Source organism: Impatiens glandulifera, chromosome 9 (assembly GCF_907164915.1).
Source record: "Impatiens glandulifera chromosome 9, dImpGla2.1, whole genome shotgun sequence".
Lineage (NCBI taxonomy): Eukaryota > Viridiplantae > Streptophyta > Magnoliopsida > Ericales > Balsaminaceae > Impatiens > Impatiens glandulifera.
In genome coordinates this window covers 33370227-33394201 of record NC_061870.1, presented here as the reverse complement: position 1 = coordinate 33394201, position 23975 = coordinate 33370227, and the positions used below count along the sequence as shown (strand labels likewise).

Sequence of the window (23975 nt, the reverse complement as noted above, 5' to 3'; positions counted from 1 at the left end):
AAACATTTAAAAAAAAAAAAAAAGAGACACGGCTTAGTTTAATTTCCATTTCCATTTCCTCTAGCAAAAACAGGAAAGAAACAAATAATGTGACATGATTAGGGTCTTGTTTGTTTTTTAACTATATAATCAAATCATAATAAAAATACAAAATTCTCTTATTAAATACCTATGAAAATAAATTAAGACATTTTGAATTATTATTATTGATTGAATGAAGACCTTAGGTGTTAAAATTAATATTTATCATAATCACATTAAAATTATAATTATTTTAAATTACTAAAATAAAAGTTATTTTATTTGTATTTAATTAAAATATGTTTTTAATAAAAACAAAATCTAGAGCATATTCTAAAACAAAGTTTTGATAAAGATTTTTTTATCAAATATATATAAATATTTTAATAAAATACTTTTTAAAGTTTTTAAAAATAATGGTCTTGACTTCTTTTTATAAGTAGGAACATTGCTAAAAATAATAGGAAAATATTTAAATGAAAATTTAAGAATTAAATCTAGTAATATGATTCTTAAAAGAATAAAATGATAGAATCCCTTTTAAAAAATAAAGTAGAAAGGAAAACTGTGTAATAATATTTAGTCAATATATAATCAATTTTTTTTTAGAAGAAACAATAAATAAGTTATAAAACAACCACAATCAAATAAGATATTTTATAGAAAATAATCAAGATTGTCGAATTCATGACCATCAATGAGCCTGATTTTCTACTATAATTATATAAACTAGCTATCAAAATCTATAGCAAGATTTTATACTAAATATCACTTGAAAATTTAAGGGTGCTCAAAATTTAAATTAATGTCATTCTTTCTGTCACTCTAATACATTTAAATAAATATAAACTTAACTACATTCTTCCATGTTTATGAAAAGGCAGGGCATTCGGACATTGACAAATACTTTGATTATCAAAATAAGTTTCACTTATAAAGCAAAGTTTGAGAACAAAAGGATTATCCTTCTCAATCACTCATTTTTTTTTGTATTGAGTTCATTAATGAACATTGGAAACAAAACTCTTGCCCATTGTTAAGCCAAAATAATTTTTCAAAAGTTAGTTGATGAAGTTTCCAATATTGATTTCGAAAGATTTTATTCTCAATCTGTGTTTTGTGAACTTGATCATCTAGCGCGTCTACTTTGTAATTTGATAAATAAATAAATAAATAGATTGTTTGTGAAAATATGGGGACATTAACAACTTGTTAAGCATAGTATAATGTTCTTCCCTTTAACTTTTCTTTCAACCTTCTTTGTAATAACTTTTGTTTTTCCCAATTAAAGAAATTTTAACTATTTTAAGAAAAAAAAACAACATTGTTATATTATAAAGATGACTATGAGGCGTAACAATGCACACAAGCTAAAAAAAAGTTAAATAAACATTTATAATTATAATAAAATAAATATAACAACATATATCTAACTTTTCATTTTCGAACTAAATTCAAACTTAATAATTACTATCCAAACTCGAATCCAATAAAATATGTTAGCTCATTTAACTGATTGAAGCTACTTAAGAATTTTACTAACTCACAAGAGTATTTTTATATTTATATTAAAAACGATGTTTACAAAAATAAAAAATTGTCAAAAGAGATGACCGACAAAAAAAAAAAAAATAAAATAAAAAAAATAAGTCATTATTGTGTCACAAATAAATATGAGTTTAAAAACATAAAAAATAAAAACATACAACAGTGTACACTAATTTATTTGTGTAATACAAAAACATAATTATAATAGTTGAGAGAAATGTTTATATATATATATATATATATATATATATTTAGTAAAAGAAATTTCATAATTTTGTATAACATGATATAAAAATTTATAAAAAAATAACTTTTTAAAATTTATTTTTACCTAAAAATATTGTATGTAATTCAATCACACTTCATGTTAATCAATATTATTTATATTACTTATAATTTAATAAAAATGATTGGGATATTTTTTATTATTAAAAATAAATTGAAAATATAAAATATTGAAACAAGTTGGGCTAAAGCCCATATATAGTTTGTCCAGTCTCTAAACGTGGACCACAATTCACAATATGACAACAAACAGCTTTATTGTGGCCCAATAATAAATTGGCTTTATTAAATTATTACACTGATATTTTTCATATTTTTGTTTTTCTGTAAAACATTATTATTTAAAACTTCAATGTAAAATTTAAACATTGATATGAAATAAATGGGCAAATATAGAATTTGTTCCTAAACATTATCGCAATTGTGCGTTTTAGAAGCCAAAACAAACGCGTTCGTTCACATTATAAACAATCATTATCACCGCCGGCGACACAAACTGACCGGTCCTCTCGTTACCATCAGCGCCAAAACACGGTCCCGCCTTCGCTGATTCTCGGGTATATGCTCTACGAGGACTGATTATTATTATTACTAAGGAAGAAACCAGCCGCAACCTCAACATTATTACTCTCCTTTTCCTTCCATTAATTCATCCGATTACAGGGTTTTGGTGAATGCACAGTTGATGGGACATTGATGGAGTCTCTGCAAAATAGAGTAGAGACGTGGATCAGAGACCAGAGTGCCAAGATCTTGAAGGTCCAATGGCCGACACGGATGGTTGTCAGGTGGCCTTGGGGCACCGGACGGGAGCAGAGGAAGAGGATTCAAGAGGAGTATCAGCGGAGGAAGAAACAGTTAAATGATCTTTGTCTGTCTCTGAAGGCAGAATCGGTCTCCGATTTGCAGGAAGTTCTCTGCTGCATGGTGCTTTCCGAGTGCGTTTATAAGGTATTTCGTTATTAGAATCGGCACTTGAAGTGAAATTCATTATCTGATGATCTGAATAAGTAGGAATTGGTTGCACAGTTCATGTAGTTTCATGGAATTGAGAATTAGGGTCTGGCTAAATATATATACTGACTTGTGATTTTGAGCTACTAACTAAACCTTATTTGTGGATACAGGAAATTTACTTGCTTTATTTGATAAATGTTGTGTCCTTTTTCCTTCAGCATGTTATTGCATCCAACTACCAACATTCTCTCTTGATGATTTTTGGGATCAAAATGGAAGCATTAAAGTGTTCTTATTTCCTTGTTATGCTTTTTCTTTCCTCATATTTTGATAGAAACCTGCTTCAGAGATGCTTAGAGCCGTGAATAAATTTAAGGAAGACTTTGGGGGTCAAGTTGTTTCTATAGAGCGTGTGCAGCCTTCTTCAGATCATGTTCCTCACAGGTGGGCACATTAATTGTCCTGTAGATTAGTATGCATGAGTACTCATTTGAGTGGATTTTTAAATTATGCTGCAGTATATGATATTATTTCTGTTTGATGCCTTAGTATGAAATTGTATTAATGTATGGTTGGCAGCTCTTTGACATTTATCCTACTGGTGCTTAAGAAATTTCCAATTTGAATTCCTGGAGTCACATGTACCTGGATAGGCCTATGCTTTATAGCTTTACATCTGATATAATTAGCAAGAAAAAATATTTGGTTGGGCATATAGAGACAAATTGGATGAACACTTGATTTTTCAAAGTGTTTCAACAAGTTCTCCATACTTTGGCTGATCTGGATTTTATTTCATTTGAGTTCTCATGCTGTTTTCTTTTCATTCTGTTCAGTTCTATATGCAGCAGAACTACCTTTATTTCTAGTTCTATTCCCTTGATGTTGATGGCCTTCATGTCTGGCAAAAGGGCCAATTATTCAAATGTGGAGAACAATGATGAGGGGAAACATCTATATTTTAAACCCAGTTTGTCTCCCTTTATCAATTATTTGTTGCACCATAGTTTTTCACCTTGTTATGTATTAATGGAATATATGAGACATCTCCAGACTTCCCCCACCCTGGACAAAGAGAACCGTGCGATGATCCTTTTTGCAGCTTATGTTATAGTGTTTATCAAGATTCTGGCTGTTTTTTTTATTCTTCAAGTGACGACAATATTCTGGTCATGTAGGTATTTATTGGCAGAAGCTGGTGATACATTATTTGCATCTTTCATAGGGACCAAGCAATACAAGTAAGATTATTAGACGTGTAGAAGTACTTTTTGAAGTACAAGGTTAATCCATTCTAATGTGCACATGTTCCTTTTATTATGCTGTTAAAGAGATGTAATTGCCGATGCAAATATACTTCAGTGTGCTATATTTCATGAAGATGACGGAGATGTGGATTTGCATGAAATTGACATCTCCCATTCTATACAAGCTGATTATTTGAAGACGAATGTTGAGACCCTTTCCAAGTTCTCTGAAGCAAAAACTAAGTCCCCAAAGTTGAGACCTAAACCTGCTGCTCATCGGGTAAGATAAAAGCAATTTCATGGTCATTATTGCCTTCATGTGGTACCATCACACAAGAAAAGACGGCGAAGAAAGGTCATAATAATGTGGAATCCTTTCTTGACACCAGTATTTCCTTGTTTTTCTTATTTATAGGGATTCATGGCTCGTGCTAAAGGGATTCCAGCATTGGAATTATACAGGCTTGCTCAAAAGAAGAAACAAAAACTTGTCTTGTGTGGTCATTCGCTAGGTGGAGCTGTAAGTTAACATAGAGTTCTTTTGTGTGTTTGCATTTTAGTCTATGCAAGCATGAAGATAACACTATTGTGCAACTTCTTTCTGTGTTCTAGGTTGCAGCCTTGGCTACCCTTGCCATTTTGAGGGCTATTGCCACTTCTCCATCAATGAAGGAACAAGAAGGAATTCAAGTCAAGTGCATCACATTTTCTCAGCCTCCAGTTGGGAATGCTGCCTTGCGAGAGTACATTATTACACCTAAATTTGTTCTTTCTTGTTCTTATATTTATCATGTAATGGTCTTAATATGGTCTACATTTTCAGTTATGTGAACATAAAAGGGTGGAAGCGTCACTTTAAGACCTACTGTATACCTGAAGATCTGATACCTCGCATTCTGTCTCCAGCATATTTTCATCATTATACTGCACGATCTCTTGTTCCACCTGAGGAAGGATTTAAGATAGGGAAAACAGAAAAGCTGAAGGAGAATGAAGAGGAGAAGCTGGTGTTAGGTTTAGGCCCCGTGCAGACTTCATTTTGGAGACTTTCTAGGCTTGTTCCTTTAGAAGGAATGAGAAAGAAATTTAGTAAAAATAAAAGGACAGAAGTTGGTTCAATTGAGTCATCTTCAGCTGCTGTTGCTTCAATGACATCAGCACTTCAAGATGTTATGACTGCTCCACAATCACTTGAAATTCAGGAAGGTTCTAATGGTATTTCTCTTAAGCCATTTATGGGAACTGAAAGAATGCCTCAAGCTGATGCAAAAAATGGCTTATCAAACAGAAAGACTGATGCCAGCATGGAGGAAGACAAAAGATGGCTTCAAATGTCCTTACCTTCATATGTACCATTTGGCCAGGTAGTCAAAGGGAAACGAATCATGTTGTTTATTCATCTTCATTTGTACTTTAATTGTCAATACTCTGCTTCTTTTGATGCTAATAGGACAAGGATATGTGATAGGTTGATAGAAATCTCATGCGAGGATAATAGTTCGGTGCATATTTTGAGTTTCTTCTATTAAATGTGAGGTTGATAATCTGATATGTTTATAGAAGTCTCATGTAAAGTCTATTTATGTTATCCATGATCTCTTTGAGAAATTTTCATGTCTTTGTTCTATATCGGCATTTAAACCAATGGACTTCCCATTTCTTGTTCCCTAGATCTTTCTCATTAAATTTGCTTCTTTGTTCCTAGGCTTGATTTGATATGTGCTCCAAAGAGTTAAATTGATGAATTTACTCTTCAAGAGACATGTTATAAAACTTGCCCAATGTATGAAGTTTCTTATTTGGATAGCAACCCAAAAAATTAGAAGTTCAAAATACTTGAAAAAAAACTTTTCTCTTAAACTTCTAAGTTAATATAACTAATACAATAATCATATCTTAACTTTGAACAAGTTGCATTATTGATTTTGGGAAATTGAAAATAGAGGAGATGGATTGTGGTTTTAATGTTTTTAACTTTCATCTTGTAACCTATGATCACACACAATTCTTCTTGCAGTCTTCTCTTTCTTTCCAATTGGAAACTATCTTGTATATTTATGTAAGCTTACAAAAAGCTAATACAATAAATAAATACAAGTAAATATAAGAGAAGTGTTGATGAAAGAGAAGGAAAATGGCTAGCCATTTTGTTTTTTATGTTATTAATTTATTTTGACAAACTGATTTATTATGCATATTCATGATTGCAGCTCTATCTTCTGGGAAATTCATCTGTGGAATCACTATCTGGAGCAGAATACTCAAAATTAACATTGGTAGAAGTTTTGTTCACTCACAAGCTTTAAACCCCCCCTAGGAACTTGAGTTGTTTATTCTCTTGTGTTATTATCTTAGCTTTAAAACATCCACATATAGTGAGTTTGCAAGGCAGCTTCTAGAGCCTCTCATTTGTTGCTTTTTTTGGCAAAGACGTTTTCAGGTTAGATCTGTGATCACTGAATTAAGGGAACGATTTCAGTCTCATTCAATGAAGTCATACAGATCACGATTTCAAAGGTAAAGTGAGTAATGTACAAGGTCTTTGTAACACATTTTTCTACTTGCTCACTCTTTCCCACTTTTTTTGACACCCATTTTTGTGTTACATTTTCAATCAAATAAACATCTTTTTCCTTTAAATGAATATCTTTTTTCATATAAAGATACCACAATATACACCTTACTTTTCATGTTGACAAGAGAAGACATTTTGGGTTATAAATTTGATCATTGTTTGCCTTAAGCATCACACAAAAACAAGTTTCAATAACAGGAAGGGTTTTTGTTATTGTTCATTGTGTGTAGTGGCCACCATTCTATTTCCAGTACTCCTTTATTGATATTCTCTAATTTATGTTAAATATTGTTGCACAAAGGTGTAATATATTGTTCATTGTGTGTAGTAGTCAATTGATAGCAATCTCTTGCAAAATATTGTTGCACAAAGGTTTAATATGTGTTGCAGATTTACTTTATAGATATACTGAATTTTCTTTTCCTGCAATTCTTCTTGTTATGTTGTAATTTGCATATATAGAAGCTTAAGTTTCCGTAACCAATATAACATTGTACACTATTCAGGATATATGACCAGTGCATGAATGATGACACTTCATCATTTTTGGGGGTGGAGCAACTTCAGCATTTTCCACATTTACAAAAGTGGTTAGGCCTTTCAATTGCAGGGACCGTTGAACTTGGGCATATAGTTGAGTCTCCAGTTGTTCGTGCAGCCACTTCCATTGTTCCTCTTGGATGGAGTGGTATCACGGGTCAGAAGAATGGGGAACCTCTAAAAGTAGACATTACTGGTTTTGGACTTCACCTTTGCACACTGGTTAGAGCGCGAGTAAATGGGATATGGTATTGTTCTTATTCTTCTATGAACAATCTCATTGTTTCTTTTGGAGTTTTGGAGCTAAGAATGTGTTGGTATATGGTACAATGGTATTTGAACCCAAAAATGAATATTTACTTATTTTCTTGTGTAGGTGAATTGGCCCATATAAACTATCTGTTTCATTTACACTCTTGAATGAATGTGATCAAGCATTCTCTTTTCTAACTGCACTTGGCATCATTGCCTTTCTAGGAATGCTAAAATAGTTAAATATCACTTGAGCAAGGTAGGAGAAGGAATGAACTTTTTGAACACACATTATATATTAGAATTCCTTATCACATGACCTTTTGATTTATTTCTCACTTATGTACTTAAAATTCCAGAGATAAATTCAATTAATACATGCTTAAAAGTTCTTTTAAAAATAGTAATTCCTAATCGCACGAATAAGCACTGAAACTGCCTTCCCTCAAACAAACAAACAAACAAATAGCCTGAAGTCAGTTAACTGTACATGTTATAGTTGTTAGAGACCTTTCTCAGGTTATACTCCCCGAGTTATGCTGGAGACCTTGGCAGCCTTCCTTAAATTTTAGTAGAATTATTAAAAAGTGCGTTGAGCTCAGCGAACTGTTTGCGTTGCTTTTTATCTGTTTGTGTAACCTATAATTCTTGTGTTCTCATTTTTAGGTGCTCAACCACCTTAGAATCCCTTCCCTCTTCACCAACTCATGCCTTAGATGGTGGATTACAGCCAGATATACAGAAGATGCGGGTGTTAATTGGACCTCCATTACGTCAGCAGCCAAAAGATCAGATGAGAGAAGAATCCTTCTTTCCTCTCTTTCCTTCTATCCATCCTGACTCTATTGGTGTTAAAATAGATCAGAATGAGCTCAATCCCTTTCAATTCCAAGAGGCAAAATTCATATGTCCCAAAGGATTGGACGATTTTGTGGTGTTCTGCACAAGTGATTTCTCGACTGTGTCCAAGGAGGTTTGTGTTAGAACACGCAGAGTGCATTTGATCGGCCTTGAGGTGCGTATCCACCATTATCTGTAGTATATACCTGTATTCAATATTACATACCGAACTATTTTTTTATGTATTTCAGGGTTCAGGGAAAACTTCTCTTTTGAAGGCAATTTTGGCTCAAGATGGACAAAATGCTACTGCCATTGCCAAAGTTGAAAGTCTGCAGATGGATGTAGACGTCAGAGAAGGCATTGCTGGTGGCTTGTGCTATTCAGATTCTGTAGGAGTAAATTTGCAGGTATTACTTACAAATATTCTTTTCTTTTTTTTGGGAGGTGAGGGGGATGAGATCTGAATTAGCAATTGATTCCATTCTGGTGTAGGATTTAAATGCAGAGGTCTCTAATTTCAAAGATGAGCTATGGAAGGGAATTTGTGATCTAAGCAAAAAGATAGATTTGGTTCTTGTAGTTCACAACCTTTCTCACAGAGTGGCAAGGTACAGTCAGGAGCCAGCTCTTTCGTTAGTTCTGCATGAAGCTAAATCCCTTGGCATCCCATGGGTGCTTGCGGTTACAAACAAGTTTTCAGTTAGTGCACACCAGCAAAAAGCAGCATTAGATGCTGTTCTCAAAGCATATGAAGCATCTCCAAGCATAACGGGGGTTGTGAATTCCTGCCCATATATAATGCCAAGTGCATCAACCGATCACACTTCCTCCCCATGGTCTGATGATGATGGGAAGATGAGGACGAGGGTTCCACAAAATTTTGTAACTTCTTCGATGGAGCTAATCAGAAGGCCTTTCCAAAAGAAGGCAGCTGTTCTCCCAGTAGAGGGTGTGTCTGCTCTATGTCAGGTCATTCACTGTGCACTGCAAAGACACGAGGAGGCAGCCCGGCAGGTATTATTGAGGTTTAAACATTTATTTATTGTCCAAACCAACTAATAATTAATTGGTAATTTTTTAAAAGGAACTTGCACAAGAGAGGCTTGTATTGGAGACAGAAAGAGAGAATGCTATGATGGCAGCTCAAGCTGCCCGGGCAAAGGCAAATTCATTGAGTGCTGCGGCTGTGGGGGCTTCTCTTGGTGCCGGCCTTGGTCTTGTGCTAGCAGTTGTCATGGGTGCTGCCTCTGCTTTGAGGAAACCCTAACCCTTACTACCGTGACCTATCAAACCTCATTTTTGTTACATTCCTCCTTGTGCATACATATTAATAATATAGTTTAACTCTCTTTGATGATCTTGAGGCTTTCTTATTCATTCATTGCACCCATAATTTATTGTATCTTGTAGGTAATAATAGTTTTTGAGCGAATTATCGTCCACATTTTTAGTCTTTTAGGCCCCTATTTGGCTTGGGTATAAGTTAGGTGTTCCTTTTCGTCTGAACATGAGTAAGTGTTATTTTGCATTTACCAGTTTGTAAAACTAAAGATGGTTTATGTTGGAGTGTTTTCATTATAAAAGTTCAAAGTGATTGCAGAGTTAATCAAATCATTCAAAAAAACAAATAGGGAAAATATATCATCAGTTGGGCTCTAACACGTGGAATATCAATATTTATTGATTACTTTAGGATCAACAGTGAGTGCTATGCGTTGCTCTTGTGAGTAATTTGTTCAATATAAGAATCCAAGTAAAACTAAGGATGTTAGCAATGAGTATAAAATAATTTCCAAAATTTGGAGTGGATTTAAAATGAAATTGAATTGATGATGTAAACACTGGTTAAATAGTAACCAACAAAGAGGAGGAGGACATTGATTTTGAAATGATGTTGTACTCAATCAATCAATCATGTCCAATGAAGATAGATACGATTGGATTGATTGATTGATTCTCTGTTTTTATGTTTTTGTTGTTTACCAAAATTTCAAATCATAGCTTAGGCTTAGAGTTCAGAAGCACAGTTGGCTAAGCTCGGTCTTATCCCTCCACAGAATTTCTATTGTTTTATATTATTTTTCTAGGATAAATAATAACTAAACACATAAATTTCAAACAATAATAATAATAATTAATTGATTGATTGATTGGAAAGAAAAGAAGAGAAGAAAAATGGCAAATAGATAAATACATATAGGTCATAGTGCCATACTCATGTTGGTTCCCACATCCTTCTTCAAGGAATTTCAGTCAAGACAGAGGAGGAGGAGGAGGAAGAAGAGAAACCCTAATTGCTGGAGCATGATGGCTTTTGGGTTAAAAGCCCGTTTTGGCCCTCCCTGAAACAAGTTGATGATGGTGGGGGCAGTGCCCCCTATGAGATGAAGGCAAAGCCAAACATGAAAATTGTTGTCAGATGAAGGGGACCTCTCTTTCTTTCTTTCTTTCTTTCTTCTTCATCTTCTGGACATCATCATCATCATCATCATCCTCTCATTTCACACCACACCACACCAGACCTCTCTCTTTCTTTCTCTAAAAAATCATATTCCATTCTGACATCTTTCCTTCATCACCATAGAAGAGAAGAATTGAATTAATAATGGTTAAAACCAGACAACAACCCATTTTCGTGCTGTTGACGTTGCTGATCTTCCTTCTTTTTTTGTCTGTACAAGGTTTAAGTAAGTCTATACTCCTCTTTTTTATGTAAAGAATTTGAAAATAGCCATTATATATTAATTATTTAATGATTATTTGCAGGAGGAGAAGAAGGTTATAATAGAATAAGAAGAATAAGAAGAATGATGATTGGTTCGAGTCGGCCAAGTTGCACGTACAACGAGTGCAGAGGATGCAAGTTTCGGTGCATAGCCGAACAAGTTCCGGTCGAAGGAAATGATCCCATCAACACATCTTATCACTACAAATGTGTCTGTCATACCCACCATATCTAATTCCATATATCATTCATTCAGCTTCTACCTTTTTTATATATTCTTTTCTTTTGGCCATAATATATAATAATTAATTATGATCTACTCTAAATTAGTTAATTTGTGCTTCACTCAAGTTTTCTCAACTTCTTCTCCATGCAACTTTCAAGATGTCACGTTTAAATATAATGCACGCTTGAATATATTTATTATTGTCTCAATTTTTGAACATGTTACTTAGCAAGCTACCACCAAATTAGAAATAATAATAATTAGGTTTACTAGAGTAAATGTTACAAGTCAACTCAACTAAGGTTGTTCAAAGAGAAATAACAATGAAATCTTTTTCCAAACTAATATTTTATTTTATTTTTTTAATAGAGAAGCTCTTAATATCAAATTAAAACCAAAAAGAATTCACTCACCCCTTGTAGTAAAATTCATCGTCCATTCAAGGGTCTGCAAATCCATCTCAGAAACAACAAATATAGAAAAATCATAGACAAAAACATCTATTTGTCTAAAAAATCACAAATAGTACGTACTCAGTTGTTTGAAATCATAAGCAAATTCATCTTTATCTTCCTACTAGGTGCAATGGTAAGGAACATAGTTGAACCACCACTAAGCACAATGTATCCATACATCACACTTCATGATGGAGTTGTAAATAGTCTCGTGGAATCGCGCAACTTACATTTCAATCATCGATGGCTGGAAAAGTACCTCAGGGCATCGGAACCTCTCAGCACCAATGGTGATCCTTGACAGTCAGGAAGCTTGTATGTTTTCTCAAGTGACGAACTGGTTCTTGAAGTCGCAATCTCCTCCAGAGCTCTCCTTCACATCCCTCACATAGTCAGAGCTATGCAAGCCACCTTCTCCTTCACAATCAACATCCTCCTCTTGAAGTAGTGGTAAATGAATAACCACATTCTGTCACGATCATCTTCATCAAGTGATCTATCAGGTCTCGATCAGCCAAATCAAGACGAATGGTTGCATGTGGTAGGGCGTATCCATCGAATATGGGACTTAGTGGCTCACACCTTCACCCGAATCTAGCACAATACTAATGGCGACGTACATGGCAGAGGTCTTAAATGTCTCTTAACATAATTTTGGTAATCTTTTCACTATTAGCCCAAGGGTTAAGAGGTGATTTGGTAAGGAGAAAGGATGCTCTTATGTATCCTAGTAGGATGGTAGTAATTATTAAAATACTTATTTTAATTATTATACTATTAAATATAAATAATATTTTAATTATTTATTCCAAATTATTTTCTTGAGGATTTAGCTTAGTTTGGTTTTGAGTTATTTAGATAATTGTTATTTCTAAATACTTTGTTCACATAATTAAAAAAATGGATTATTTTGATATAAATATATTAAATACGAACATGTTACATTATTTAACGGGTTTAGGTCGGTTAATTTGTGTCTTTTTCATGTTACATTACATTATCGTGTCCCATTAGACACGACTCATTACCCATGTTTAACATGTTATCCAATTTTGAACCATCCCTCCTCAAACACCCAAGTCAACACAAAACTCAACCAGTTATTCTAATTGTCATCCCTAATTACACTCAAATAACAAAACAAAAATAAAAAAAATAATAAAAAAATATATTTATAAAAATAACAAAATATAAATATAAAAAAATAATAATAAAATATATTTTTGAAAACTAAATCTAAAACATAATTTTATATTTTTAAGAGGGAAGGTTCTAGAAAAATATAAAATTAAATCTAATTTCTTACTTGACTTCGTTTGTTTATCTGATAAGGGGAGAAAGGAAGGATCAGTTTTGTTGTTGCAGAAAGAAAATTCAATCGTTCCAATGGCCTCACAAACCCTAATCAGCCAAAACCCTAGCTTTCTTCATTCTACTCATCCCTCTCCCCCCTTCCGCTCAATCTCTCTTATCAGAACCGCCCTCAATTTCTCCGCCTTCTCATCCGCACAACGTTTTTCTCTCAAGAAAATCTCAAACCATGTTCTCTCCGCCGCCAATTCCAAGCCTCTCGTCGTTCGTTCTTCTTCCTCCTCACCATCATCATCTCCTCCTACACTTCTCCCACCAGAATATAACCTCCCGACTTCTCCGTCAGTGGTTGCCAGTTCAACTCGCACAATCGCCGCCATATTCGCACTCGCCGTATCTGCGTCGAGGATTATCGCATCTAGAATCAGCAACCAATTCAAGAGCGTCTGTATCATCCCTACAACCGACGAGCTAGACGCAATTAAGAACCTCCAAAGAAACGTTGTATGCGCAGTCGGACCTCTCTTCTTCGCGGCGATAAGGAATCAATCTAGCGTAGGGATAAATACGCCGCTGACGGTGGTCGCGGCAGGAATGGCAAAGTGGCTGGATATATACAGTGGGGTGTTGATGGTGAGGGTTTTGCTCAGTTGGTTCCCCAATATTCCGTGGGATAGACAACCCTTATCTGCTATACGTGACTTGTGTGATCCGTATCTGAATCTATTCCGTAATATCATCCCGCCTATATTCGACACGCTAGATGTTAGCCCCCTTCTCGCTTTCGCACTCTTGGGTACTTTCGGTTCCATACTCAATAGCAGCAGGGGATCGGTTTAAAGCAGAGAGATTTATTGTTATTATTATTCATCCCTTTTCTTTTCTTTTCTTTTTTAAACTTCTTTCTTTTTGAATTCCTTAGTTTGTTGAGTTTGACAATTCCATGTGGCTGCTACTCATGTTGAAGATGATAATATTTTGTTTATTTTGTTGATCATAAGTTATATAGCCAAAACAACCACCATTAACATTTAACTGGTTAGCTAATTAATTCTTCTACTAGCGTTTACCAAAATAAGAAAACAGAGTTAGTTGCTGCTGCTGCTGCTTATCATCTCTAGCCTTTTTCTTCACTGGTTGCTTGGATTTTGTAGAGATTTCATATGCTCTTTTAACAACTGGTGATCCTAAAATGGATTTCTCAGACAGAATGGGATTAACTGTTTGATGTTCAATATCACATTCCTTCTTGATGTGGTGTTCTTCAGATGCTGCTGGTTCTTTTATTGCCAAACATGGTTGAATGTCTGATTCTTCTTTTGAGATGTGTGGTTGATGGGTTTGTTTATTGTCATCATTTTCATGGTCAGCACTTTCTTTCTTGGTATTGGGCTCTTTAGTTTCCTTACTGTCAACGCCATCAGGTTCATCTTCATTTTCAGGTTCATCTTCATTTTCAGGTTCCTCTTTCAACTGTTTTGGTTGATAAGTTTCAGCCAGATGTTTAACCGATTCTCCAATTTCTGTATTTGACTTTTTATTGTCTGGTTCTCTCTTTGTAAAGAACTTTGAGATTGGTCTGGTTTCCTCAGTCTTCAACTTCACCTGCAGCGCAAGGTTTAGGACTAGGAATCAAAGCAACAAACAAGTTGTACTGCAGTTTTCTAACATTTTGTATTTTTGTCGCAACAAATTACACAAGTTCTGAATGTTACTCAGCATGCATGACTAATGACATACTTTGGAAATAACATCTTTCTTCTCTAACACAATCAGTCTTCACATATAGGCAATACTAGTCATGTTTCTAGAAACACATGTTGGTCAGAGAGACCATACTCACATAAAATCATGTTTCTAGTAAGATTCATGTTTTCAATAAATGGTATGAAATAGTAATAGCTCCCATAATGTCATACCTCTTGGATACATTCTGGTCCATTGAAAGAAGGCTTGCCCATTGCAGCAGTTACTGGGTACCATACCTGCAGAATTGAACTTTTAAAAGCCAACAGTATCTAATAGGTTCTCATTCATGCATGTTTCAGAGGACACATGCAAAACCTGCAAAATTGAACTTTTAAAAGCCAACAGTGTCTAATAGGTTCTCATTCATGCATGTTTCAGAGGACACATGCAAAACCTGCAAAATTGAACTTTTAAAAGCCAACACTATCTAATAGGTTCTCATTCATGCATGTTTCAGAGGGCACATTCAAAACCAACATCCAGAAGCTGATTAATTTTCCAAAGGCACTTTACCAGTTCTGGTTCTTCATATGGTTTAAGTACATCATCAAATTTAGATGTGGAACCATCTAGCCAGGCATCAATTGCCTTCTCATCACCCAAGATGACAGGCATCCTATCTGAAAAAAGAAAAATACACTGATAGGGCATCAAACAACTAATATTATCAAAATATCTAAGCAGCAATGAATTCAATCATTTTCAGTCAGCAAGATTGTCATGAACATGTATTACAACAAGACTAAGCACAACCAAAAACATCTTCAATATCTAAAATGCTGCCTTATATCTTAAAATATTTTCAACTCCGAGCATCAATTATGAGCTCTGATTGGTTGGGGAATGGAATGATAACCTTCGCATATGACAACTGCTTAATGTAGAGCATAGCCATAGGCATGAAGTCCCGCGTAAGAAACTATGTTAGAGATTTGGAATTTACAGTTGAAGATGCGAAGTTCAGATATTATCATCATTGTGTACTTCAATACTACAACAAACTTCGATTAAACTTCGAATAAGAAAATCGTAAACCATGTTTGTCTTATGTACACTAACTAATTTAAGGAACCTTTTTGGGCATCGTTATGGATAAAACGTTTCTGGTGATGACCTAATAAGTTTGCACCAACATTTCTCATAATACTCCTAACGTGAGAAAGAATTGACAAAACTTCATCTGTGTGATTGTGGAAGGGTAGGAATTGTGGCAAAAACAAAACTTCTATTTCCTAAATTGATCTGCTTAAATATCGATGATGGTGCATAGTAGTAACACGTAATTCCATATGGACCTCAACTAAGAAATATGACTAACCATGCAGCCACCTTAAAGCAGATGATGAGGAAGTAGTTAATATTGTGAAAGTGTAAAGAGCTTCTCCTGCACATAAGAGCAACATATTAGTGCAGATCTTGAAAAGATCATCAAGGTTCAGCACATTCTTTTTATTTTGGAAAGTCAAGGTTCAGAATGTTGACTTACCCATATTATGTAAATATCCTCTTGTCATGGACAAACATTAAATGGAAGTATAATACATATTCTATATAATGATAACACTAATGGAAACATCTTTCAATTTGAAAAATTAAAGAAAACAGAATGTGCTAGCTCTACAGGATTGAACTTTACCTTCAGAATTTTTCCAATAATCGTAAAGTGCAGCAAACACTAGTGGTTGGCTGCTCTTGAAATGAATATAGTATGGCTGCTTTTTCGATCCATCCTTTTTCCACTCATAAAATCTGGAAGACAACAAATAAAGATTTTAATTGCTAACACTCCCACCAGACAGTACATAACATGTTATCCACATCAACTTTTATGTGCCAAGCACCTTTCAACTAGCCTCAAAGGAAATAGATGAGAAAAATTAAAGATAAAACTGCACATCATGTCCAATCTCTGTAACATTCAAATGAAAAACTAAATTCAATCTCAAATTAAAAAGGAGTACACCTTCTAAGATATTGTGGACTCTTGCATTTATGAATAAATGATATAGAGATGAGGCCAAGTTCGAAGAGGATAAACAGAAAATGGTATCAATTTTTTTTTCTACACCTCTCTTTACTATTGCTTATCATATTATCTAATTGTATCACATATAAAGCTACCTGTAATAAATAGACACTATGAAGGCAAGGTCCTAAACAGTGACAACACAAATACAATGAGAAATACTGAATATTCTGTGTCATTAAATAGACCCACTCCACATCCATCTACATTGTTTTGTTCTTATTGATGGGGTGTAATACAATTTATATCTGGCAACTAGTTAAAACAATAGACCACGCAAAACAAGTGCAAAAAAGGACAAATATGAGATGAACGATTCAACAAATCATGCTAAAGGGAAAAAAAAAACATATATAATGAAAAATGCAATACCTACCCTTCCACAACCACAAGACATCGATTGTTAGGAACAAGACGCCGGAATGATGGTTTCTCACATACTGACTCGGAGCGTGCATTAAACTGCTTACAAAACAAGTAGAAGAAAATTCATTTGTCAAAAAGAAAACCATCTGTGTCCATTATAAAATCACAATAACAGACACTGCACTAGGAATTCAGTCTTAAAGACACTATTAATCATGACACATTTAGTTTGAGTAAATTCAGTTAAGGAATTCAATAATATCAACTAAGCAAACAGACTTTTACTTTACATGATTGATAATAAATGATCTGCTTTTATTACATTATACAAAATTCTCTACTGCGTCTTAAGCATTCAAAAGTAATGAACTCGTGTTTAATAAACCAAATATCAAGAAACCATATATGAAGATCCACCGTCACCTTGGTTTAATACAGCAACTTAAGGTTTAGCATTATAAACTGAGTTAGGAACCATAAATAAAGGCCTCATTGATTCTTCACCATTAGCTTCAACATGAAAGCAAGCAAAGAAAAGCAAAACTAACACAAATTCAACAATTAAGACAGTATTTCACCATCTTATAGTGATCAGGTTTCTCCGTTTTCTTTGTGAAGCTGGGAATAAGCCCCCATTTCATGCAATGAAGTACCACTTCATCGCCGGTATCTCCTCTCCGGATCACAGGCATATTCGAACCAGGAGAAACATTATATGAAGGTCGATACCTACAGAATTCATCTCACTTCAGTTCTCAACCACAAGTAATCAACTAAGGAGCCCTAGAGGCCAACGATTTCATAATCAAATTATAGCAGAAATCGGGTGTCGTTCAATACTTCATCCATAAATTCCTCGTACATATTACTATACTAGCGTGTTCATTGATTTAAAAAGGCGAACAAGATTTATGAGCGCCTATGTATGAAAGTAGTAATTTACAGAGAACACTGAAAATCTTACCTGTCCATGTCAACGGAGCGGACGGAACGACCATTGCGGATACAGGATCCAGGTATGCCATCGGCTCTGATAGTACACCGAGCTCTGCCGCACATCACTCTCGGTCGCTACTCTCTAAACTGGAAATGGAGCGCGGGAAGAATGTTGATGTACATCATTTAAGCGGTAAAAGGACGGTTCATGCCTATCGTTTCGATGAAAGCTAAAATAAATCAATATCCTTCAACTTACTCTAGATATTCATTTAGACCCTCGTGGTTAAAACTATACGAAACATACCCCTAAACATGTAAGTATTTTAATAATTGTCCAAAGGTTATAACGCCGTTTGTTTTTATGACGTGTAAAATGTTTATTTTTTAAATTCCTTTTTATGCTAACTTTATTATAATAGAAGGAAAGATGAATGTATTTAAATATATATATATTCACTCACTTTCTCATTTATTACCTCACTTATCTCAATAAACAAAATATTAAAATTTATTTTATTTTATTTTATTTTTTATTTTTATCATTATATATTAACATTCTTAAAAAAAAAAAAAATTACCTATAAATGTTCTCAGCTCCTCAAAATTACCTTTCAATAGTTATTTTTATAAATAATTCATTTTTTTTCAAAAACCCTTATTGAGTCTTAGGGTAGAGGGATATAGTTAAAAGGATTAAATTTAAGGTCTCTGTTTAAATTATTATTTTTTTAAAATATTGTTTATTTAAAAAGTAATAATAATATTTTTGAGAATTTTTTTAAAAATAAAAATAAAAGGTATTAATATATAAAATAAATAATATTTTAATTATTAAATTAAGTGTTATAATAGATAAAAGAATAATAAAATTATGTTTTTTTTATTAAATTATTTAAATAACTCAAAATCGAAGTAATTAAATTTAAGTTAATAATCTAGATTTGGTTGTAAATGTGCCCGTACAATTTAATTCTTACCAATTTAAGAATGTGTTAATTTTCCCTTGCATGTTGAATTTATGGTTTCATGTATCATGTTTAATTTCTACTTAAAATGATCTGATCTAGATGAGAGGTAAGGAATATATGTGAGAAATCGTTTTAGTTTTTCTTAAGGTTTAAACTTTTTTATATAAAATTAAATGTTAAGTTGGTTTTCTTAATGGATTCCTTTTTATTTTAATGAATGCAATAAAAGAAAAATGACTTTCTTAAAGTTTAATGTAGCGTAAAAACAACCTAAGCTATGAATAAGACAGCATAATTATGCATGATCACACTCATCCATCCTCTTCTTGGGACAGAGACTAGCTAATTAATTAATCAATATAGCTTTTTATCTTGGAATATGTTCTATATATTCGATTGTATCGGATAATTATTTTCTTCCCGAACAAATGCCAACCCACTTAAATAAGAATAATAATTCATATAGAGTAATTAATTTAAAATGAAAGTATTTAGTTTAATTAAAAATAAATTAGATAAGGTATAATTAAATAGTGGTGGGTGAGAAGTAGCAATTAATTAATTAAAAAGAAGTGGTCCTAATTAACAAATAATTAAGGATATATAATTAATTAGGGAAGAAAAATAGAGGGGGAGGAAAAAGACATGATACTTGGGGTTAGGTAAAGGCTTAACTTAAGAATGATTAATGGTTTAGTTAAAGGGTCGTAATAATTAAGACTTGTTTGTTTCGCAACCTCTTGCCATGATGGTCCTACCCACATGTTCATAAAACCAAGCGTGCGCCATCTCTTTATCTTCTCTTAACCCCACCCAAGAAAATTAAACTCTCCCAAGTTCCTTCACTTCTAATTTGGTTTGGTTCGGTTTAAGTTCATTTTCTTCTTTGTCTTTTCTACGATGATATAATTAATACTGAAAATATTTTGAGAGGAAGCGAGTGACCATGACCATGACGGTGAAATGACATGACACACTAGTAATTAATTTGAAAATTAAATCTGACATGACAAAGACTAGATTTACTATCCTCATTCAAATTATTTTACTATTTTAATTTTAAAGAATTTGTGCCAAACACAGTTTATACAAATCTCTCAAAATAATTTGAAAAAAGTTATATTTTATAGTATAATATAGTAAAATGTTATATTATAATGATATAAATAAATTTATTTTTTTTATAAAATATGATTAATAAATAAATATATTATTACACAGGACGGGGTTACACACAAATATCACCCTTCATCTCATATCAACTACCGATAAAAAAATCGCCCAAATAAGACGATTTAAATTGTAACCGCGGAACGAGCTATAATAGTTATCCTTAAATCCGAGATTGAAATTATTTAGATAATATTATAGTTCAATATCACATTAAACGATGAGAATACATAGAATTGAACAAGTGAGATTATAACTGTGGAGGTCGGGGTAGTTTTTCGGTCTTTTTTTGCAAGCCATGGCTAGCTAGGTCAGCTTTGTCACTTGTCCTAGCTAATTCCTTTCCCGACTCCTATAATCATATATGATCATATATATTATTGTTTTAACCTAATTAATTAAAGAAACAGCAAGATAGTAGCCGTTGGGTTGGGGTCCTACGGGCGGCACATCTACTCGATCAATTATTCAGTTTGTCACGGACAAATATTAATAATATTATTAATGTTTTGCATGATGAATTGATGGGGAATATATTTATTAAATAATTCTAAGAGTGTTAAATTGTAGAGCTTTTTTCTTAAAGGATATGGAATCATGGAACCAAAACGACAGAGCCACATTTATATATATATAATCATAATAATATTTATCGATGAATCCCTTTTCCATAAAAATATATATTGTATTGATGAATCCATTATTATTTTCTCTTCCATGCACTGCAAGCCTAAATAAACATGCATATATATAAGTTATAACAAACAAAAAAAAAATTACAATTAATTCCACTCACTCTCCTCACCAAAAAAACTAATTTTCAATTAATTAGTTAATTATTTGAATTAAAGTCACATTCTTAACAAAAGAAAAAACTACGAATAATTACTATATTTAAGAAATTAAATTGAAAATGTTCGTATGGCAAGAGTAGGTTATTTATTTTCGATGAATGAACCTAGAAAGTCACTTTATTAGCTACAAAGTGAAGACAAATCATAGGGGGGACATATGCATGATCCCCCTCACCCAAAACTCAAACTAATAATTTGACAAATTTAGAATACACGTACGTTATTAATTAAGTCCATATATTTCCAAACTTTTATTAAAGTTGTACTAGTTAATATTTTAGCTTGATGCTATGGTTGATTTGACATGAATATATATAATAAATATTGTATTATTGCCATAGTACAATACAATATATATCACAAGAACTTGATAATTAATATGATATTAACTCGAAAATTCAAATTAATTCACGACCTTAATCATAAATTTTGTTATATTCAGCCAATGAGACTTAAGACTTACATTATAATAAACATTTTATGAACCAACTTTTCTTTTATTTTTGTACACCAACTTATAGTTGTTTAATTAGTATTTTTCTTCAGTTCAATTATTTATATGCTTCTCTTATTTAATGGAAGTCTCACATATGTATGTAGAGGTTTTATATGGTGACAAAGTTGGGTTTCCCAACTCTCACATTTGAACATATGAGGCATATTTAACCGTATCTAATTATTCTATAGTTAGTGATAAATTTAGAACTCAAAATCATTTTTTATTATTATTAAAAAGTGAATTATATTATATTTAATATTAAAATTTTATAAAGTCTGAAGTATATATATGTGAATATTTCTACGTTCTAATTGATGAATTGAATCTATAATAAAATTGTTAAAGTCATAGAATATGCAATAATGAATTATTTGGATTGAATCCAAATAACTCCACATCAAACAAGCTAGCTCTTGGTTGTTGTCGGTACTAATTAATCTCTTATTGGGAAAACTTGATGCAATTGTTCCATTTTTTTTAAAGAAAAAGTGGAGCTATCAATGATATTATTTTGTTATAAGTGAGTCCTTCAAAGATGTAGTTATGATAGTGACATGGGACTTTTGATCATCAAGAAAACTCCATGCAATTATAATGATTACAAAATGAAAACAATAAAAGATTCATGATCCATTGAGTCGAAATATGTCGCCTCATTCTTCCAATTATATTTATGTTATGTTATATATAAGTCTACCAAGTAAGATGCATATATATGATCAGGGTGTTCTTACTTCTAGAACATAAGTTGGTTTCACATAGATCCGATGTTCTTTCTCTTTGTCTCTGCTGCATGAGCTCATTTGGCTGGTATTTTTGCATTTTTTTTCTTCTTCTTCATGTACTTGTGGGCTTATTTTACAAGACATTTCTAGCTAGCACATTTGGGTGATATTTCCGGCCCCCCACATTGAGCTTTAAATCGCACCCATTGGATCGATCGATTGGATATGGGTGCGGTCTACTTTCATGTGAAAAACAGTAATGGTGAAGTTGCCATTGTAAGTAGTCTACCTACCTAGCTAGCTTAGCTAATTGGGCAATCAATCAAGGGATTGAGAGAATTAAATTGTGATAGTGTGTGTACTGTGTGAGAGAGAAAGATAGAAGGTGGGTCCAAAAAAGAAAAGGGGCAAGTGGGTAAAGAAAGAGGAAAGGAGCATGTGCGATCATATGGTGGTTGGAGTCTTATAGCCCCACCACTCACACCTCAACCTTTGCCCACTTTTCACCTTCAAACCCTTGAAAATGACATTTCCATCTCTCTTTTTATTTAAATTTATTAATTATTAAATATAATTTGTTTCTTATGCATAACATTCATTTGGTAACTAATCTTGATTTTTTCAGCTTAATTATTATTAATTGTGAAAAGAGTTAGCTAGCTAGCTAGCGCATGACATATTTGATCGATTCAGCTAATTAATTAACTAATTCATTGCGGTTAATTAGATATGGCATCAAATTAAGGAGGTCCACATATTATACGATAATTATTAATTAGAATAAGAATAATAAACAATTGGATAATAACTATTAATTACTTATTCCATGTGAAAGTTTTGATTCCCATTAGTCTTCTCTCTCTTCACCGCCCATTCCCAATCCATTAATTTCCCTCATCTCATTCCTCATATTTGTTTCTCTGATCATAGTTCTTCTCTCTCTCTATATATATATATATATCCGGTTTTATCAGATTCTGTGTGTCAGAACAACAGATAGCTGAACTGAACTGAACTTGAAAGGTCCCCTCTTGTGTCAGAGCAAAATCATTATGTCAGTGTTTCTTTGTCTCTCTCTATCCTTAACCCGAAAACCCTAGAAACGAACGAACCAAATTATTTTCACATGACGACGGTTTCATCTATTAGGACGAGGTTTTCCATCCGTTTCATAAGAGCACTGAAGAGAATCAGCACAAAAGGTAACGAGTTGTCGTCAAACACAATTATGATTACTCGCAGGAAGCAGCAGATGATAAAGAGGGCGGCTTATGTATCCATGGCTTCAGCCGTGGGACCGAGAAGGGCCTGGGTTCGTGCCCTGAAATGGAAGCTTAAGCCCTCCCGAACCCGGTTTATCAGTCGGCCGGCATGGCTGATGAGTAGAAGGAGGAGGAGGAGGATGATGAAGAGGATAGGAAGTGTAGGCGGGGGCGAGAGAGAGAAGAAGGTAGCTTGCCGGTCTGAGGAGGAGGAGGTGCTGCGGAGGCTGGTGCCCGGAGGAGAGGGCATGGATATATACAAATTGCTTGGTGAAACTGCTCACTACATAAAGTGCCTTTCAACTCAGGTAGAGGTCATGACGACTATTACCGATCATCTTTATAATATTTGACTCTATATATATATGTATATTGAGTCCGATCCAGTTAATAATTAATTAGTGAAGGGGGGATCTGATCACTCACATAAAT

The 23975-nt window shown here is 33.4% G+C and overlaps 4 protein-coding genes and 1 long non-coding RNA gene across 7 annotated transcripts; 4 read left to right on the top strand and 1 right to left on the bottom strand.

The window, feature by feature from the left end:
• The first annotated feature begins 2272 nt into the window (after positions 1-2272).
• LOC124913845 lies at positions 2273-9874 on the top strand. Of its 3 annotated transcripts, XM_047454276.1 has the most exons (15): positions 2273-2411; positions 2518-2805; positions 3146-3255; positions 3990-4052; positions 4143-4338; positions 4474-4578; positions 4671-4801; positions 4882-5422; positions 6269-6334; positions 6499-6575; positions 7140-7421; positions 8092-8440; positions 8517-8675; positions 8761-9282; positions 9353-9874. In XM_047454276.1, the coding sequence occupies exons 2-15, from the start codon at positions 2551-2553 to the stop codon at positions 9533-9535; spliced, it is 3039 nt and encodes a 1012-aa protein (XP_047310232.1). In that variant the 5' UTR covers positions 2273-2411; positions 2518-2550; the 3' UTR covers positions 9536-9874. The 3 variants fall into 3 exon arrangements, with proteins under 3 accessions (XP_047310232.1, XP_047310231.1, XP_047310233.1); XM_047454275.1 differs by lacking the exon at positions 2273-2411 and having other exon boundaries at positions 2422-2805; XM_047454277.1 differs by lacking the exon at positions 2273-2411 and having other exon boundaries at positions 2670-2805; positions 3159-3255.
• A 628-nt stretch (positions 9875-10502) lies between these two features.
• Positions 10503-11338, top strand: LOC124916757. The gene is made up of 2 exons (XR_007096910.1): positions 10503-10955; positions 11035-11338. It is a non-coding gene; the product is annotated as an uncharacterized LOC124916757 (long non-coding RNA).
• Positions 11339-12993: 1655 nt separating this feature from the next.
• LOC124915147 (ylmG homolog protein 1-2, chloroplastic-like) lies at positions 12994-13970 on the top strand. The gene has a single exon (XM_047455811.1). The coding sequence runs from the start codon at positions 13061-13063 to the stop codon at positions 13823-13825; it is 765 nt and encodes a 254-aa protein (XP_047311767.1). The 5' UTR covers positions 12994-13060; the 3' UTR covers positions 13826-13970.
• LOC124915145 (abasic site processing protein YoqW) lies at positions 13280-18233 on the bottom strand. The gene is made up of 8 exons (XM_047455810.1): positions 18091-18233; positions 17705-17855; positions 17137-17222; positions 16371-16483; positions 16053-16118; positions 15248-15354; positions 14905-14970; positions 13280-14590 (listed from the first exon to the last, which is right to left on the bottom strand). The coding sequence occupies exons 1-8, from the start codon at positions 18183-18185 to the stop codon at positions 14045-14047; spliced, it is 1230 nt and encodes a 409-aa protein (XP_047311766.1). The 5' UTR covers positions 18186-18233; the 3' UTR covers positions 13280-14044.
• Positions 18234-23250: 5017 nt separating this feature from the next.
• On the top strand, positions 23251-23975 carry LOC124916705 (transcription factor IBH1-like). The gene has a single exon (XM_047457456.1). It carries the CDS (start codon positions 23408-23410, stop codon positions 23894-23896), a length of 489 nt encoding a protein of 162 aa, XP_047313412.1. The 5' UTR covers positions 23251-23407; the 3' UTR covers positions 23897-23975.

Bases quoted from the DNA above. Each gene is read 5' to 3' on its own strand.
- LOC124913845 (XM_047454276.1), top strand. From the start codon at position 2,551: ATGGAGTCTCTGCAAAATAGAGTAGAGACGTGGATCAGAGACCAGAGT. The intron at 3,256-3,989 runs GTGGGCACATTA...CTGGTCATGTAG, and splicing joins TCAGATCATGTTCCTCACAG to GTATTTATTGGCAGAAGCTG. The intron at 4,802-4,881 runs GTACATTATTAC...CTACATTTTCAG, and splicing joins GGGAATGCTGCCTTGCGAGA to TTATGTGAACATAAAAGGGT.
- LOC124915147 (XM_047455811.1), top strand. From the start codon at position 13,061: ATGGCCTCACAAACCCTAATCAGCCAAAACCCTAGCTTTCTTCATTCT.
- LOC124916705 (XM_047457456.1), top strand. From the start codon at position 23,408: ATGACGACGGTTTCATCTATTAGGACGAGGTTTTCCATCCGTTTCATA.
- LOC124915145 (XM_047455810.1), bottom strand. From the start codon at position 18,185: ATGTGCGGCAGAGCTCGGTGTACTATCAGAGCCGATGGCATACCTGGA. The intron at 16,484-17,136 runs GTAGGTATTGCA...GTTGTCTTCCAG, and splicing joins TGTCTTGTGGTTGTGGAAGG to ATTTTATGAGTGGAAAAAGG. The intron at 14,971-15,247 runs GTAAAGTGCCTT...TCAATTCTGCAG, and splicing joins CATATGAAGAACCAGAACTG to GTATGGTACCCAGTAACTGC.